Source organism: Parasteatoda tepidariorum, chromosome 1 (assembly GCF_043381705.1).
Source record: "Parasteatoda tepidariorum isolate YZ-2023 chromosome 1, CAS_Ptep_4.0, whole genome shotgun sequence".
Lineage (NCBI taxonomy): Eukaryota > Metazoa > Arthropoda > Arachnida > Araneae > Theridiidae > Parasteatoda > Parasteatoda tepidariorum.
Window position 1 is genome coordinate 34,994,849 of NC_092204.1, and position 19,576 is coordinate 35,014,424.

The 19,576-nt window shown below is 26.4% G+C and overlaps 1 protein-coding gene across 1 annotated transcript in view; it reads right to left on the minus strand.

The window, feature by feature from the left end:
• The window catches only part of LOC107448018 (E3 ubiquitin-protein ligase listerin), a gene marked incomplete in the record, with an annotated part of 37,040 nt that overhangs the window by 11,926 nt on the left and 5,538 nt on the right, over nt 1–19,576 (minus strand). Inside the window, 12 exon segments of the mRNA XM_043057638.2 lie at nt 37–164; nt 717–836; nt 924–1,027; nt 1,842–2,090; nt 3,485–3,656; nt 6,706–6,856; nt 9,279–9,345; nt 11,582–11,739; nt 13,732–13,960; nt 14,743–15,462; nt 17,162–17,309; nt 17,790–17,977. Coding sequence (XP_042913572.1) covers nt 37–164; nt 717–836; nt 924–1,027; nt 1,842–2,090; nt 3,485–3,656; nt 6,706–6,856; nt 9,279–9,345; nt 11,582–11,739; nt 13,732–13,960; nt 14,743–15,462; nt 17,162–17,309; nt 17,790–17,977 — 2,434 coding nt within the window.

Genomic DNA, 19,576 nt, shown 5'->3' on the forward strand with positions numbered 1-19,576 from the left:
TTATATTGTAAAAAATAAAAAAGAATGCAAGCTCACTTTTATTGGAAATTTCTCTTATTTGAGCTAGTTGATACAATGTCAATTTAAATTGAAGTTGCTGCTTTTCAATAGAGAGATAAGGGATTACTATTTGCTGAAGAACACTTTTATGTAAATTTTCAGACCTAAAAGAGTAAAAAATAGTTATTTTTTAAAATAAAAAAAGGAAAAAAAAATTATACATAAAGGTGATACTTCTACATTTATAGCTAAAAACAAAAGACTTTTTGTAGATTAACCCACTGGCAGTTTAGAAAATGGGCAAAATTTCTCCTCTATACACTATTCCCCTATCTAATAGCATGGAAAAACTAGTTTTGCTATACAGGTAAAAATAAGACTTTTTACATGGAGAAGGTCAGTGGGTTAAACTATAAGTTAGATGTGTCATTTTCCTTTAATTTGAGAATATTTTGAAAATTGGCTCAATGAAATTCGGGATTCGTTTCAAACTGAAAGAAAATGTCATTTAAAATTTCGAAATAAAACATTTAATTTAGATACTAGGTAAATACCAACAAGTACAAAATGCAGGGAAAAAATTGTGTTTTTGTTATTGACATTTAGCTTATTTCTTTCAAACAATATCTGAAGTTAAAAAAAAAAAATTACATATATATTATGAACAGGAAATATATTATAATACTAATGATAAAAATATTAGCTTTTTAACTCACAAATTTTCATCTTTCAGACGTTCTTCTATCATTAAAGGAATATTTTCAGTTTGCAGAAGGTTAAAATGTTTCATAAGAAAGTGTAAAGGAACAGCCCAAAAGCATCCATTGTTGAGAGTCCTGCAATGTATGGAACAAGAATTATTAAACTCCTGTAATTATAAATTTTATAACTACATAAGTTAGGCTACAAATAACAGTACTCACTCAGTTAGAATTTTGTTCATAATGTCGTTGATTCCTTTTGGCAAAAAGGTTAACATTTTGAAACTATCTTCACTAATTTTTAAACTAGAGAGTTCTTCATTTAACTGAAATTTTCAAAAAATTGTGATTAATTATTGTTAAAAGTTGAGTTTCAACAAGTTCAATGATTGAAAAACATAAACATACAAATTTAATTCTAAAACACTCTTCAATAGTGATTAAAAGATTAAAATTAGACTCTGTGACTCATGATGGCTCAGTGGTTAAAGGCACTGACCAGTCATTGTGAAGAACTGGGGTTCAATCTAACATGGCCGCTTGAAGCAAACTCAGATTTAAACCAATGGATACCAGCTTGTCTGGAAAATAGAGACAGCTGATGCACGATGTCAACCACATTCCTAAACTATAGAGCATAAACCAACTCATTGTCTATAGAGAAAATTTCTGTTATGTTAAAAATTCCACTGACTTTATATGTCAATTAGTTTATATATTATTTTGAATACTTTAAGTTCATGAATGAAAATTTTCAATATATTTTGATTTATATTATTTTATAGAAACATAAGCTAGTTTATAGAAGAATCGTGTAAACATATATGAATTTTTTCTTTGTTAGAAAGAAAACAATATAAAAAAAGTTTTAATGCTACACAAACTATAAGTTCTAAAAATATTTTAAAAAAGTTATTGTAGCTTAAAAAAAAAAAAACTAATTTTGGAGGAAATTTTAAATCAAAGAAACTGTAATCTAGAACAATATTACAATTACTCGAAAAATTTTCTGCTCAATGGAGGAATGACAAACATTAGAATTACCCAGGTTTGTAAATTGAAATTAAATTTTTAAAGATGAAGGACTGAACAATAAACTTAAAAGAAAAGCGTGAAATAAAAGAAAAAGTCTTAACTCACCACATCAGCAGCACTAGTTTCTTCATAAAAAGTTGAAAACCACAACGTATGGGGGAAGTGCTTGATAACACAAGATTCTAAAAACTTTTCATCTACAAAACTATCCTCTCTTTGTAGTTCTTTTAGAATAATTTTAGAAACAACATAAACTGATAGCAATCCTTTATGAATGTCTCCAGAAGGAAAAAAGCTTTCTTCCATTAGTAAGGGATAAAATAATTTTTTTTCTAAGAAAAGTGGAACTGTACTCTGCAAAATAGATAAAATAAGTAAGTTTTTAAATAATATTATATTTAAGATAATAGATTTAATATAGTAATTAAATATTATTTATACTAAACATTAACTTCTACTATAATTATAATACTAACTAATTTAAAGTAACTAATTGAAGTACTAGGCTTTGTTGTAAGTGGTATTATAAATAATTTTCATAGGAAAAGTAAGAATTAACAGTAAATTTTTAAAATGCATGTAGCATACTGATCCACCTAGTAAGAAAACCACCTATTTAATCTATATATTTATTTCTCTTGTGTGGTACCAGAAATGTGAGTATTACTCTACCTAAATTAGTAACACTTAAAACATTAAAAAAAAAAAAAAATGCAAGTTTCCAGATGGACAAAACAAAAACGATCACAGTTACAATGAAATATATAAATAAATAATAAATCGAGGTTAAATAAAAGATGTAGATAGGAAAGAATTATATCTTAACAAATTCAACATGTTATACAACGTTGTATTTAATTAACTTAACATTAATTAATATTCAAATTTACAGGAAAAGTGTAAGAATATATTTATGCAGATATAGAATCAAAAATAAAGACATAACATGATAGTAAAATCACATCACTAGTATTACAAAAAAAAATTTTTAAGCTATTTTATGGAAAACTATTCTCAATAATTAACAAATCCAGTTCAATATATTGCACCCCGGCAAAGAAAAGTGTCACAACTAAAATGCAGCATTTGAGAAAAAACAACTTAAAGAATACTATAACTCTTATTCTGAATTAGACACAAAACTGACACAAGTAACCTCAGCTGGATAAATTGCGAGTTAGAGATGTGACATTTTTTGAGCTTAATGGGGCACTTAATACATATTTTTTATAGACATAACCTGAAAATTGCTTTTTTTTTTCACTTGTGTCACTTTTCTTGCTGGGGTGCGATATGTATCTGTGCATGTATAACAATACTATGGAGTGTTGACTAAATTTCCCAACCATAAAAGATTTTGTTAAAACTTCAACAATGACATGAAAGAATCAGCATTAAGTCTTAAATAAAAGATTTACAAAATTATAAAATACAGGTTGATAGGTAAGCACAGTTAGACATTTTTTACATTGACTATCAATAAGGTAATAAAGTTGAAAATTTATAGGGGGAAATTATCTTCTAAAATATATTTTTAACTACATCTCATTATTCTTTATTAAAATATTTTCTACATTTAAATTTTTTGATTTATTTTTCACTAATTATCTTTTAAATTGTTACAATAGAAATAAAAACTTTTTTTTAAAAATTGCTCTTTCATATCAAAATGCTTAAAAAATAATTAATTATGGATAAATATTTCAGCTTAAGTTATTTTAAATAGTAAAAATAAATAAAGGACTTACAAAATTGTGATCTTTTCTTAATAATTGCCATTCTTCTTCTGTTGGTAAAATTGCATCAATAAGTTTAGATAATGCAAAGGAGCCTGAATATTGCAATGTTGATTTTTGACAATTTAAAGAATCTTGCACAGAGGAAAGTAGTAGTAAATAATGATCGAGTACTCGCATAGACCTATGAAAAATGAGTCACTGTAATATTAATCCTGTCATATAGATATACACAGATAAATATACATTTTCTGACACACAATGAGTTTGGATTTTTTGTTGTTGTCGTATGCCTGTTTAGGCAGAGGGGGTGCGATTGTTCCTGTTTTTCAGTGGCACCATCTATGGGCAAGAATTCGACTTCTGCCACACCATTCACACACAAAAAGGAGAAAGGACATAGAACACAGAGAGAGAAAGAAACATTCATGCCTTGCCCGGGATTCGAACCCAGAACCTTTCTGATGCAAGGACAGTTCCCTGCCCCCTACACAGGCCGGTCGGCAATGAGTTTGGATACAGTATATAAATAATATATTGGTAAATAGAATAAAAGAAATTTATAAGGATCTCCTTGTTTTTAGAAAAGAAAAATATTGTCATTTGTTGGGATTCCAATCAGTATTGAAATTTTTCTAGTTTAGGGGAGATATTTTTCTGTGGTAATGAAGATCCTTTTAGTCGAAATATTAAAATGCAAATTGAAATTCAATAAATTATGTTTCCTCCATACAATCAAAACTGCTTCAAAATAATTAATTGTAATATGATTAATAGTGAAAAGAAAAAGAAATGAAAGAAAAACACAGTAGAATTTTAGTACCAAATGAATAATGGATTGTCAATGCAAAAAAACAATTAATTCTTTTTAAAATTGCAAGAATGCTATAAAAAATTAATATAATTGATAAATTGAAAATTTTTTTTTATCAGCAAATAAAGGTTAGGTTAATTATTATTCAGTTCCAGAATAATTCTTTTTTTGCTTATTACAACTTTTTTCTTCATGATTTCAAAGCATTTATTCTTGACTAAAAAAAAACAAAAAAAAACACGATGTTTATAAAACCATCCAAAAGGCGATTCAACTAGCTTAAGGCTGACCAAAGTCCCAATTTCTCTTGCTAATTGACACAGGAGTAGCAGAAATATGGCCTGTATTGGAAAAAGTATCTAATGCCACTTTCACAATGTGCACATTGCCATGATGTGAGCTATTCAGATATTAAGTCAGCAATTATTGATTCACAAAGAATTTTTTGCAAGCAAATGTTCTCAACCTTAATAGTGAGACATTCTGCATTTATTGATCAGTGTTTTTGGAAGTTTTGAATCATAGTGCTGAGATGAGTGTTTAGAAAAGTACCACTGTTTTTAGTATATAGTTGAAATCGTTTTTGCAAGTTATCCTCTTGATTTATCTACTTTTGCATAAGATCTAGCAATTTTAGCTGTCTCACTTCCTAATTCTGTAATTAATGCTTTTGTATATGCTGCCTGTTACCCTGTAATCATACTTAAGTGTGGGGCTAATGAAACAAGAAAAGTTCTTGTTATAATATCATATAGGACTATTAAACTTGCTTCCATTCTCATTTTCTGATTAAGTGCTTGCTGAGGATCTTTCAAAATCAGGGTTTTCTACTTCCATTGTTTCAATCCTTTCACAATCAGTCAAATAGGGAATATCATTTAATATTAGGTTAGAACAAACTTTTTTGAACTTTCTCCCTCTTTCTTCCTTTCAGCCAAACCTATTGTTCTTTTCATTTAAGTTTCCTCAATAATTTTGTCATTTGGTTATTTTATATTGATTGAAGTTAGCTTCTGTTTTACCCTGTTAATAATATGTGCAGATTTTCAAATAAGGGACATAACTCTTAATATAAGAAGTTACCTCTCTACCAAGACTAAAAATATTTGCAGACTATCCAGTTCCGGATCGAAATTGCCTCTCACCAGCTCGTCTTTGGCGACCCAATGTTAAGGGCTGGCAAGTAAATTTTGTCTCATAAAATCTTATGTTTCAAATCAAATTATTATATTTTTTGCATTGAGCAAATATTAAAAATGGAGAGTTGTTTTTAAGAGGGAGATTAATTAAACATGCACAAAGAAGACTGAAATCTATGTAAACAGACTTTAAACTGTTTTCTCAAAATAAAATTTCTTGAATTAGAGATTGAGAACAATAAGTATTTTTAATAGAATTAAACCCAAATTTCCGTTATGAATAAGGGGATATTGCACTGGGAGAATTCAAGTTTATGTTTGCTTCATTAACATCAACTCAGATGTTAGAGAAGTTTAACAGTGATGAGTGTTCTGCGAGTTTCCCAAATTTGCTCAAGATAATAAAATTTTGTGCAGTTATAGCATTTTGTGCAGATAATAACAATTCGGGCTATAGTTTTCTACAGTCTTTTGTGATTGTGACCACTAAAAACTCTGTTAATATTTTAATAAATTGTTTGTCTTTTTTGTGAAAATAGTGGCGGACAAAAATTTTAGTATGACTACTACCTTTAGAGGTGAAATTTCATTTCCTGGTCTAGTTACAATAAGTTGCATAATAACATTTAGTTGTATAATAACATAAGTTGAATAATAACATCTAGTACAATAGCTATATTGTTAAAAAAGCATAAATTAGTCACTGTGTTAAAAAAAAACAGTTTAAATTATCAAAAGTAGAAAATCCGATCAAACCAAAAGTAAGAAATCAGTTTAAACCAATAATAAAAATCAGTTTAAATTGTGTCCATTAGATGAAACAAAGAGGAAATACAGTGCACGATAAACTAAATTAAAAATAGTAATAAGTTTAAAATGAAATTCTTAAGTTAAACAAACTGGTAAACTGTATAATTTGTTGATACTTATACTCAGGAAATATACTAATAGTTATGATTTACTGAAATACATAAGCAACTATGTATAAAAAATACTAAATTTAAAAACTTCTTTAAAGAAAATCTGAAATTTAGATTTCATCGTGGACCCCCACTAAAATTGTTAAACGGAAATATTTAATGCGCTTGATGCAGTCTAACATATGCACTTCAAAATATATAATTTTTGTTTTGAATATGATGACAAAAGGAAACAATTTTTAAATGTATTTCTAAAAGTAATGTAATTAAATTACATTTCAACTGAAGAAAAAACCTTTCAAAGTATATCAAAAATAATATATAAAGTATATAATATATATAATATGAAGTAAATCATACTTATCAAGAGAAGTTAAACACAGAATATTAGAATGCAAATCGGATGCAATTTTCAGTATGAGACTGTTATCATGAACAATTTCTGGTTTAGACTGGATATAGCATTCGACAGCTGTACACCAAAAGTTAGTCAAATTTTCTAATGATTTCTCTGTAAAGTAGAAAAAAAAAGATATGAACAAGAGAGTATATAAAACAAATTATGATAAAAACTAAGGACATTAACACATTTTAAACATAAGCGTTATTGAAATTTCCAGGCCTCATAGTGTGCTAAAGAAAAAATCAAGGCAAAATAAGAAAAGAAAGAAGAATAAAAAGAATATTTTTGGAACAGTAAACATACACCAGATTATTTTTAAAGAGGGCAAAGGATAAATTAAAAAAAATAAATAATATGCTTGAATTAAAAGTTTTTTAATCAGAAAGAGTTACAAGACTAATTCTTTCCATTTAAGATTAATTACGAGATTAGTTCTCTTAATTAATTAATTCTTCCAATTTGAATTTGATTTTAGAATTATATTTAGAATAGAAAGTTTCAACAGTTTCTAATATGACTTTATAAATGGAGTACTGAACAACTCACAATAGTTCGAGATTAATACACACAAAATTTTTCTAAATTGATTAGTATTAATTAGTTAATATTTCTTCATGCCAATATTTTGTTAAAAATTTGTAATCAAAATCATGACATCCTTAATAAAATAATTTTTAAGTAGGACTTCAATAATCTCTAAGCAAAAACATAATGAATTTGCTAATTAGCATTTCTGTACTAAAACTAAATTTAGGGGAAAATTTCCCAATTCATTATTAAAAATTCTATGGTATATTGTTGTACTGTGTACTACTATTGTACTGTATAGTTGATTGGAATTGAACATTTTTCAAAATCAGATAAAAACACAAAATCAATTGTAGTAAAACTACAAAACTCCACACTATCAGATTTGCTGAAAACAATAAATAAAACATGAAAACTTTTATTTGTTGCATTTTTGCCTTATTTAATAACGATTCTCAATTTTCAAATATTGAAATAGTTGAATTGTAGAAGTTTATCTTTCTAATCATCCGCTTTCCTCAAGGAACTTAAAAAATTTAGATAACTATAAATAAAATATCAGCAGAAAAAAAAGAAAATTTCCTAAACTAGGAAAACTTTTATTTGTTTTGCTTTATAACATTCCTCAACTTCTAACTATTGAAATTTTTGGACTGTAGAAGTTAACTTTTTAAATCATCTACTTTCCTCAAGAAACTTTAAAAAATGAGATAGTTATGCATAAGTTAATACTTTCCTTAAAGCATAAGTCATGATTGTCTAACAAATAGAGGAAAACAGCAAAAAAGATCCTTTTGCAAAACAACTAATTTCACCTCCTAGCAGAAATTTTATTGCTTATAGAATACGGTGTTTTTTGAAAGTCAAGCAGTCAATGAAAAATGCAAGGTAATTTTAATAACATCAAATGTGTATTTTTGTTTGTTATTACCCTGATATCGTTTTTGATACAATACACAGATACGAAATACAGGATGAAAATTGAACTAAGATACTGAAAGACTCATACCTCCAGTTCTATAAAAGGGATCAGAATGGATTGGTAAATACACGTTATCTAGAACAGTGTTCCCCAACCTTTTTATCACCGTCGACCTGTCAACGTTTGATAATTTTATCGCGGCCCTCTGGGGGGGGGGAGATGTTGATTGCTTATGTTTTAGATTATTTTGATTTATTAATTTTAATTTAATTGTATTTAAACATGCCTTCAAAATAAAATACAGTTGCGCCAAAAAATAAATATAAAGTGATTTAACATTTTAACTTACTAGAATGTTAAATCAATGAGAACCCTGAGTTTGTTTCCTTGCAATGAGACGGTTCGATCTGGTGGTAATTGGAGACAATAATACATTACAAACAATAAAAAATTTATGTCACTACCTTCGGGGGCCCCCTTTTTAAAATAAATAAAAGTTTAAAGGAAGACAGATATATTTAATTTGGGGTATAAACCTAGGAATTTAAATTTAGTTTTAATGAAATGGGCGGCCCTGTACCATTTGATCCACGGACCGGTAACGGTCCGCGGACCGGGGGTTGGGGAACACTGATATAGAACACCCGGTCAAGGTTTGTGATAGAAAAAAATAGTTTTGAAATTTTCTATTACATGAGTCTGTACTGCTAAAATTATACACATACATAATAACTGATAACAGGGAAGTATGGTTTCAGAATAATGCTCACCAACAAGGTATGCACAAGTTTTGAAATTTTTTTTTTACTTTGTTGCAATGCTGCTACTTGGTAAAATTTTAATCTATTTATTGTACTATATATACAATCTATATATACATTTATTTCTTTCAAAACCATGACAGCATTATCTATACATATACATTTGAAGTTTAATTCTGATCCCTTTAGTATGACTATGGCTAAGAGTCTCTGAGCCCAATCAATTTAATTTTACTAAACCACTGATATATATATTTTTTAAATATTTGAAATGCATACTATTAAAATAGTGCTATTAAATGAGTTATTTCCTACTCACTGTTTGTTAGATTGTGATGAAAAAGTGCAAATATCAATTCTGTTATATCTCTGAAATCCCAGCAAATCTGTAACAGATAAAACATAATGTATTTGAAATATAGTAATCTAAATTAGAACATTTATAATTAGTAATATTTATGATTGAAATTAGTTTGAGTAACTAAAATTCTATCTTAAAATCTGAAATTATAAACAAAGAAAACATATACACATCAATATATGTAGTGATTAAAAGCAGTAACAAATACTTGTAAAAATTTAGAATGAATAAGAAATCAATAAAAATATGCACCATAGAATAATTAAAAAAAAAAAAAACATTGTATTAACCAAAAATTTTATAAAGGGATGAGTTTAAAAATATAATACTTAAAAACACTTAAGGCAGGGTTGGGTTTTTGATGTCAAAAAGTAGTTTTTGACATGACAAGGGTATAATACTGGTTTAAACCGTCAAAAATGTCAAAAACTGAAGTTTGCCAAGAAAATATATAAACTTCAAAACTACCAACAGTTGCCATGCATTATATTGAAATTTAATTATACTATAGGTAATCAGCAGGTTTTAAAATATTTTTTAATTAAAATTAAGGTAAAATAACAGATTTAAAATCTCAGAAATTTATATTCAAATGCATGTGCAGAAAAATTTTGCACAAAAATTGTTTAAATATTTATATTTAAAAAAAAAATTTTTTTTTTTTGATACTTAAGAAAATTAAAAGTTTATTACTATGCATTTTTGACATATAAGGAACATATAACTAATATTTATAAGGAACTTACAAGTTATGTTGTATAAATACAAACTTGATACAAGTGTATGAAAAAAAATTTTAATGTTATACCGAATATCTTTATTATCCAGTATGTTAATTTGAATTTAAAAGTAGTTATATTTGTGAATAATGATAAATATAATTCATATTGTTTATTATATTTATTTATAATTATTACACTTATCATTTTAAAACAATTTTTACCTCTTAATTTTTTTCCCCCACTTGTATTAAGAATACAAATAATGCATATCTTGAAAGCAAGAAGTAATTATTCAACAGCTGAATATTTAGATATTCAACAAAACTATGTATATAGTATTCAGCAAAATGAAATTCACAAGTATTTGGATAAACTAAATTTTCAGCATAGTAAATGAATAGGCTGAATATACTGTAAATCGACACTAACTACTCTGTGTATTTAACAGAAAGCACTTAAATTTGTATTGTCTTATGTTAAAAAGATTATTAAGAAGATTTAAAAGAATATTAAAAAGATTTTTCTTTAAAAGATGTCTAATGTACAAAACTGCTAATGTTTATCTTTAAAAATGTCTAATTTTTAGTATAATCTATACTATACACTAAATTTGGTTATAAATAAATTTCTTAATAATATCACTGCAGATTTTCAATAACACATGAAAATGAATACATAATATTACAAAAGATGTGAGCTTTCAAAAGTACAAGATTTTGGTTACTATTCAAAATATAAGTGTTTCTTCAAAATTTTAAATTTATTTTTTCTAGAACATATTTAGAAACACTATCCTTTATAAAAAATATATAAATTTTATGTATTAATTAAATTTCACATATGAATATAGGTTTTTGACATTTTCGACATTTTTGACAGTGAGGTTTTTGACGTGACGGTTTAAACCATGGTTTAAACTGTCAAAAACTGTCACATGTCAAAAACCTGCCAACCCTGACTTAAGGGTTAATAGAACTTTATATGCTACTTTAAATTTCTAAAAAAAAAATTCTATATTTGATAGTTCTGTAAGTTGTCAATAACCAATAATTCAGATCAAATGTTTGAAACAAAAAATATGAATTAATATATTTGGTGTTTTTTCACTAATTAAACTTTCCAACTTTTTTGTATGTTGTTTTCTACATTATACACCATGTGAATTTTATAGCTTGTGAGTTTTCTATGAATGATTATGATGCCTTAAAGATTTTATACACATACCAGTAAATATTTCTTCCTTTTTTATGTGCTATTTATTAAAGCTTTTTACACATAGTAAAGATTATTTTTATTTTTAATTACTTTTTAATATGGTTCTCTAATAAAAATTAAGTCATATTTCCAGCTGCTTTGGCACTAAACTTTAATTGGCAATCTGGGATAAAAAAAGATTAATATGACTTTTTATTCATAAGCAAATGAAAACAATTTGCCTTACCCTTTATGCTCATTAAAAAGAATATATATATTTGTTTACCTTAAAAATATGAAACAATATGCAGGAAACATGTAAAAAAAGGTTTAGGGTGATCTTACCATAGAATTCTTTACAATAGAAGTTCCAACATCACAGAGGAAATTTAAGCCTATTTTAAAGTTAGGGCTTTCTGTTGATACAGCAAGAATTTTGTCAGCAAACTCTTTCAATGATTGTATGACATGCTTCAAATGTGTATTATGTAAAAGGTTATTACCTAATTAAAATATATTGTTAGAATTAATGAAGAAATTAGATTTCAAAACATAATAGTTTATAATACACAAGATTCTGTATGAAGTTAAAAACTAGTTGCAATCACTAAAAGTTTCTTTTTTTTGTTAAAAAAAACTTAAGCACTTGATGGCTCAACAGCATAAAAAATTTCATTCACACAAATTCATTAAAGTTATTAGTCAAATCATACTTTGTTTACACCGCTGATTATTTCTGTTCACCTTTAGTGGTAACTCTGTGAATGTCTCGTAAGATTGCAAAATAATCTATTACAATGCCTGATCTCACTCATTTACAATTATTTTATTGGCAAATAATCTGCAGTTCTTTTTTCCACTAAAGTTAAGCGCATGGACATAGCTTGATAAAACAGAATACAACAAGGGTAAAAAAAAAAACTATTTTAAACCTGTCTCAAAAAGGCAGGTTTCTCTCTTGGTTTAAATCATTTTTTTTTATCTATATAAAACAAAATGAAAAATAATACTTTATGCTACGATTAAAATCATCATTAAAACTTGGACTATTAATTAATATTTTTCATCATCATAGTAGGCCAGACAGCCTAATGCCTTCCCCTGAAGAATTTTCCATAACGACTTCCGATTTATCTTTGGATAAATATTTTTAGCAAATAATTAAAAAATATTCACTCTCCCTTAATAAATATTCTAATATGTTAAAAAAGAATAATTGAAGATTTTGATTAAGTTTATACATTATATTACAATTCAACTAAATATGTAAATAAAAAGATATAATGTCTAATTGTTATATTAGTAACTTTATTAAACGGCAAAGGATAAAATGGTCAGGCCACATTATCAGAATGGACGAAGACCGTACCACAAAAAGAGTTTTCAATGCCAGACCAGTTGGCACACGAAAAAGAGGCAGGCTGAATTTGAGATGGATAGATGGCCTAGAGAAAGACCTTTTGGTCTTAAAAACTAAAAATTGGAAAACACTAGCAAAATTTTTTTATCCTGGATAAAACTTCTTGAGAAGGAAAAGGCCACAGTGGGCTATTGAGCCATTGATGATGATGTTAGATTAGTAATGCATGTAAGAGAGTATAAGTTTCTTTTTGCTTCCTATTACAGCTTAGCAGTATGCAATGTATAACATTAGTATCAATCTACTTTTTAAAATGAAATTTTTGTTAAAATTAAATCAATACAACTTTTAAAGAGAATTTTAAGTTGACATATTTTTGTGCTTAAATATTTGAAAATAATGAAGAATGAAAAGGATTAAAAAAAGTAAAATTGGCTGCATAAACATAAATACAAGTTACATAAAATAGTAAGGGTATGCTTTAATATTAATGATTAAATGATATATAAAAAATTAAATATTTTTAACATTTTCTTGAATGCTCTAAAGCAGGATAACAATATGTTTATCATGCAGCATTAAATAAAATAATAAACAGTGACATTAAAAGATATTTTTGAAAAATTATTCCAACAACTACAAGCTAATCTCGTACGAGCATAATTTAGCTTAAGTGCGGGAATTATATGCTCTGATGGTTAACCCCTTAACATAACAATTATTTTTTAAAATATTGAGAAATCCTAAGTTATCTCATGCTCTTAAGTGATAATTAGTGATTAATTAGCTCTTAAGTGATAGTAAGGTAATTAATATATTTTACACATGCATGGTAATAATTTTTTTTCCACAAGAAGCAAAACTCTTGAATATTATTAGAGTAATTGAATTAAATATTGATTACAGCATCAACTAAATTTGTAGTCCAACTGTATAGGAATTATATGATGCTGTCAACTAATTTTCTGAGTAGATGTTTTTTTTTTTTTTTTTTTTTTTTTTTTTTTTTTTTATCTTAAAACATTACCACAAATTAGTCAATTTCTAAAAAAAACTTCAATGGTAAAAGTTACAGATTTGTTGCTAAAGAATAAAATAGGAACTTAAAATGATAAGAGTAGAAAAATATAGTTACTTTCAAATAGATTTGCTTTCATACATATTTTAAATACATTTAGAACTGGATTCAGATCATTCTCAGAGATAGAATCTTTGTTAAGAATATCTTCTAGACACTGAATCAATAGATATTCCACATTTGTAATGAAGACTGTGCCCTGTATCCATTGATGGAAAAGAGGATAATCAACATATTTGGAAAGACCTTTAGAGAGTAGACATTGTAGAAGAGCAGCATTTTGTACCTAGGTGTTAATGTGAAAATCAAATTGAAAGTTCCAAATTTTTGAACAGCTATTATAATATACAATTTATAAAGACACTGAAAAATAGATTTTGATTTTGAAACAATGTTCATTTCAATTTTATAACCCTAGGATCAGAACTATAGTCACACGAGACTTAACAATTACAAATGTGTTGTGAGTATTGGTTAAAAATCGACAAACACTTACTGGTTAAATTATTACTATTTTTTTTAAAATTATAATTTTAATCTTCAAAAGAAAGAAAAAGAACCTTAATTGGTAAAATTTCAAATTATACATAAATGCTTACATGAACAAGTAAAAATTATTACCAGCATAGGAAAATTTCATCACATGGTGGAGGTATATTTATTATAATAGAATTTGTGATATGTATTTTGCGAATCTAGATGATATGAATCAAAATGCTTTGAAAAAAATATAATGATTTATTTTATTCAAATAAATTTATTTTAGGAAATTCTTGATGTACTGTTGTCGCGATCACTTATATTGATTATTTTGTCGCGATCACTTATATCAAAAATGACACTTTATTTAAAAAATATAAAAATAAGTAAGAATTAAAACAACATAATGGCGTTTTTTGAAGCTCCTTAGCAGAGTCACAGTTCAAGGTCTTTAAACTCAAAGCACAGCTTTCTTCCAAATTATATTCACTATAGCAGTTATATAATTTGTACTAAATGCTTAAAAGTTTATCATTTACAAGACAAGAAGGAAATATAGCCAAGAAAAAAATAAAACAAAATTCCTACCTGGCAAACTGAATTCCAAACTTTTGTAGCTTCTTCCTCAGATGAATTTGCACATAAAATAAAAATAAGTTCAGCAATGCAATTAAGTTTTTGCAAATTATTATCAGTTTTTTCCAACCATCTTGCAATCGTATCCTGATAGAAAACATCTTTCTGTTTCTGTGCAGTTGTTTGCATTATAAGCTCAAACAAAAGCTCGCCATTTGCAACTGATGCCAAAACTTCTATTAAAAGATTAAGATAACAGATGTCACATTTCTCCCCAATTTGGTCACACAAATATTTGCTAAGCTTAAGAATATGAGCAAAAGATTGAGATTTTTTATTTGACAGAATAACACTGTTTGGGTCCATAGTTCTAATGATGGAACTGTTATTAGAAGATTCAGGTTCTGAAACTTCATCTTCAAATCGAACTTTAGGTTTCTCTGCTTTTACCAGGGCTTCTGTAGGAACTAATATACTATTAAAAAAATAGGACAAATACATAGCATGCACACTCTTAGAACTTTCTAATGGTGAATCAAGGACTTCATAAAATATTGGTAGCAAATATTCCCAAAACTCTTCAATGGCCTTTGAAAAACATTCAGAAACTTCTTTTGTAGTAAAACACTTACATTCCACTTTGCATATTAATGAGCCAACTAATGGATACAATTTAGAAGTTGCAAGATGTGCATCTTTAGTACTCAGAGACTTGTGTATTAAATCAGCAACCTACAATAAAGTATTGAAAAAATTAGATTGTACTAAGTTTATTATCTATTGAAAACAAAATAACAAAAATGACTTTTAATGAAAAATGATACAAGTCAATGGAATCGGTGATAACCGAAAAAAAATGTATTGATGAGGTTGAAACAGACCTTAAAAATAAAAAAAATATCAAAGCAAAAACCCTAAGGCTTTGGAGAAAAATTGTGAAGGAGGTCATGGTTCCAACACAAGACTCAGAGCTAAGGAATAAGTAAGTTACATAGCCATAATCAACTTGCTGTTTTTTCCCCCTTTCCTTTTATAATTCCTTTTCTACAATAAAGCTTGACAAATAGTTATGTAACCTTCACTTGATACCATTCTTGCTATAGCTAACTTTGGGTAGAGCTTTATACTCAAAATCATTAAGTTATTTTGAATAATTCAAATATAAAATGAAGTGAAATTTTTGTTAACATCCAGTTTGACAAAAGAAAGAAAATCTATACATTTCATAAATAATCCCTAAAATAAAATTAAAAAAATCCCTAAGATATAAACAAAATAAAAAGAAATTATGTTTATCATATACCTAAATTTAATAAAGTTTAGTTTTATTAACTTTTTCATCAGTAATACAAAATTATAAATACTTGTGAGGTCATGTCCATTGTGTTAAATTAGAGTACACGTGAATATTAAAAAAAAAGAAAGGATTATACATGTATGTATGTATAATCCTATATATATATATAAAACAAACACTCACTCATCAGTAACTCTTAATTCTGCCTATTGTGTACCATTCCATTTAGTTAGAATACTAAAATTCGGAACACTTTTTTTTAAATAAATAAAAAACTAAAAATTGGTTTGATGTTCAATTATCTGGGTAATTAGCCTAATTCGAAGTAACACTAAATAACAGATTTTCACCTAGATAGTCGCAAATTTGGATTATGCATTCCTTATCAGATATAAGGAAAATCTAAAAAAGTTTCCTTTTGATATTTTGTATCTTTAAACAGGAGGTAAGAAAATCAGATCCCCAATGCTTAAGGGTAAACTTGCCAGTTGGTAAACACAGCTTATATATAGGATCATATTAAGCGTGTATATAGGATCATATTAAGCAATATCATCCTTCTCCTAACTACTGATTTAAATGGTCACAAAAATCAGAATTTTCCTTTTTTTTTTTAAATTTTAATTTTTCACTTTTTTATTTAAAACAAAATTTTTACACAACAAAATTAAAAAATATATATACCACAATATCATTGTCAGGGAAAATTATTTCAAAATTTGAAAAGAACCATTGAAAAATGGAAGCAAGCAATGAAAGTAATTTTGATCAGTAGTATACCAATATAAAACATGGGAGAATAAAGACTGAAATCAATCAACCATTGGAGAAAAAAAAAATAGGATTGATAAATGAAATTTTTCAGCAGCAAAATATGATGTCTTAGCAATCAAACTTAATCTGAATCTTAAGCAAAGTCAAAAATCTCATATCTCAATTATTTACGTTTGATTTTAATAATATTTAAGAAAATTTTGTGCTCTTAAGCAACAATGATATAATGAATTTTATGGGATTTATTCTAATATTGAATTTTTAAACTCACTTATTTTCGAATAATAAAGTATTCTGAAAGAAGAAATTAGACTTTACACATAAAATTACAATGATACAATAAAAAACACAATATCTTACATGAAATCGAAGAACTTTTTTCAATATGGATGAGCTAAGCTCCAAATTTTCTATACGGACACAGCAAATATACTGTAGACATTCTGTTAAAGCAGTTAAAATTGCATCACATTCTATATGAGACTTCTTCACATTGTCCAGAAAAAGGCTATAATAATAAATGGAAAAATGCATTCGAAAGCCCTGGTACACAGTTTGTAACTTTATAAGTTTTAAGAAAAGAAAATAATTTACATTTGATTTTGTGATTTTTCAAAAAAATTAAATAGGCTACTTAAGAAACATAAAATTAAAATTTTTAAATAGTTTTTACTTTAATAAATGAACATATCGGTCAGCAGACACCTGCAATCAATGTAGAATTGCAGATCTACAGAGAAAACCTGCATGTAGATTTATACAGACAGATAAACAGTTTTTGACTGAAAAAATAAATCGCGATTGAAAAATATCTATTAGATAAGTTTGGCATGAATTAAATATTAGAATGAAAAAAACTTGTTTCTTATCACATTTATTAATAGAGCAAGTTAAAAATTTTATTAGCTAAATAGAAACCATCTTTTATTTTTTACATTTTTCAGAGTAAATAGTTTAAAATAAAAAGTCATGTTAATATTTTTCTCACCTTTCTTTGAGAGAATCAAAAAACTTTAAAATAATATTTTCATTTCCTATAATTTCTGAAGGAAGTTTGCTTAGGAAAGGTAGAAGACAGGGATAAAGAACCTGAGCATTTCCTTTGCCACCATTTTCCAGTAGGGACCACAGTTGTGGAAGCACAACTTTGTTTATATTAATTTCTTGCCAACAGTTCTATAATCAAAAAGGTCAGAAATGTTTAAATAAATCGTAAAAATAATGATAAAAAATCTAGCATTTTCTATAATAAGAATACAATTTATAGCTATAAAATGGATGAATGTATCAGTTTATGAATGTTTAAATTTAGCATTTATTGCACTACAGGACAGAGTAGGAGCAGTAAAGGTGTAAAAGTGCACATATAATAAAGATTAAACTTATTATTTTTCATCTATTTTCTAGTAACAAGCTTATTGTTTTAAGCTATAGTATTCTATAGCTTAAAACAATAAGCTTGTTACTAGAAAATAGATGAAAAATAATAAGTTTAATATACAAATCTCTGACTACACAGCAATTACATGATTTGAGCTTTCATACACTAACTATCAAGCTAAAACTTAGAGTAGGTAAATAAATTTTATAAAATAACTAATACTACATAAAAGACTAGGAGCTTCCATAAGACTAATGATTTTATCAATCTGTAAAAATTACCATATTATTAAAGGAAAAGTATAATTATTAATATTTTTTTTACTTATCAGATACTTTGTGTGACACCATATGACAAACCTTTTTTAATACTTTTCTATGAACTTATGGGTTGTATTTAAAATACACTAAAAACAATTAATTTGATTGCTATTTTTTAAATATTCATAAAATATTTGTAAATGATGGTAAATACACTTTATTAAATAACTAATACTACATAAAATCGAGAAGTCTCTAAAAGATCAATAATTTATCAATCTGTCCAAAAAACTATAATACATATATATATATATATATATATATATCTTTTTTACACTAAATATTTTGTTCTATTGGACTTGTTAATGAACTATTCTAACTGGTTCTTCATCATCAAGTAGTAATTAAAACCCTTTGAAATACATGGTGATTTTTAAAAAAGTATATAGTATATGTTGTTATATTTATTATTATGTTCTCATTACATATTGGTGTGTTACAGTGCTACCTTACTTACAGTGAATCTTACCTAAAGTGATTTCTTTAGTTTAATAAAATGTATAATAATATTTTAACTAACGTTTTATCATCTATAAATTTATATTAATTTAAAAAACTCATTTGGATTACTTTTGTATTATGAGTTTAAGTTCTAAAATATTTTTTGTTTGTAAGGGTGTATAATAACTTTTGCACAATTTGCTTTAAAATATATGCATTTCTTGATTTAGATGTATATATTTATTAAATTTCACTGTTATGGTGGAATAAAGTGTCCATTTTTTTCTTTCTCATTCAAAATTTTTAGAAATATTTTAGGGAATTAAAATTATCGATTTAAATTTTTATATATTCTAGTGTTATTTTTTATTGGTTTATGTATGTAAATAATTTTAAATGACTTTTGTTTTATGTTATCTGACTGGGTTTTACTTCATTTCTTTCTTGTTGCATTTAGCAATATAGTAAGAAAAAAGTCTATTAATTAATAATTGCTGCCAAAATCTACTGTTTTTTTTTTTTTTTCTGCTTAGTGTGCTTCTAGTCTTTTTATAATTGTGTATATTGGTGAATTGATTCTGTATATTGGTTAAACTACCATTGGTTTTTTCCTTTGTAAATATTATTGGATGT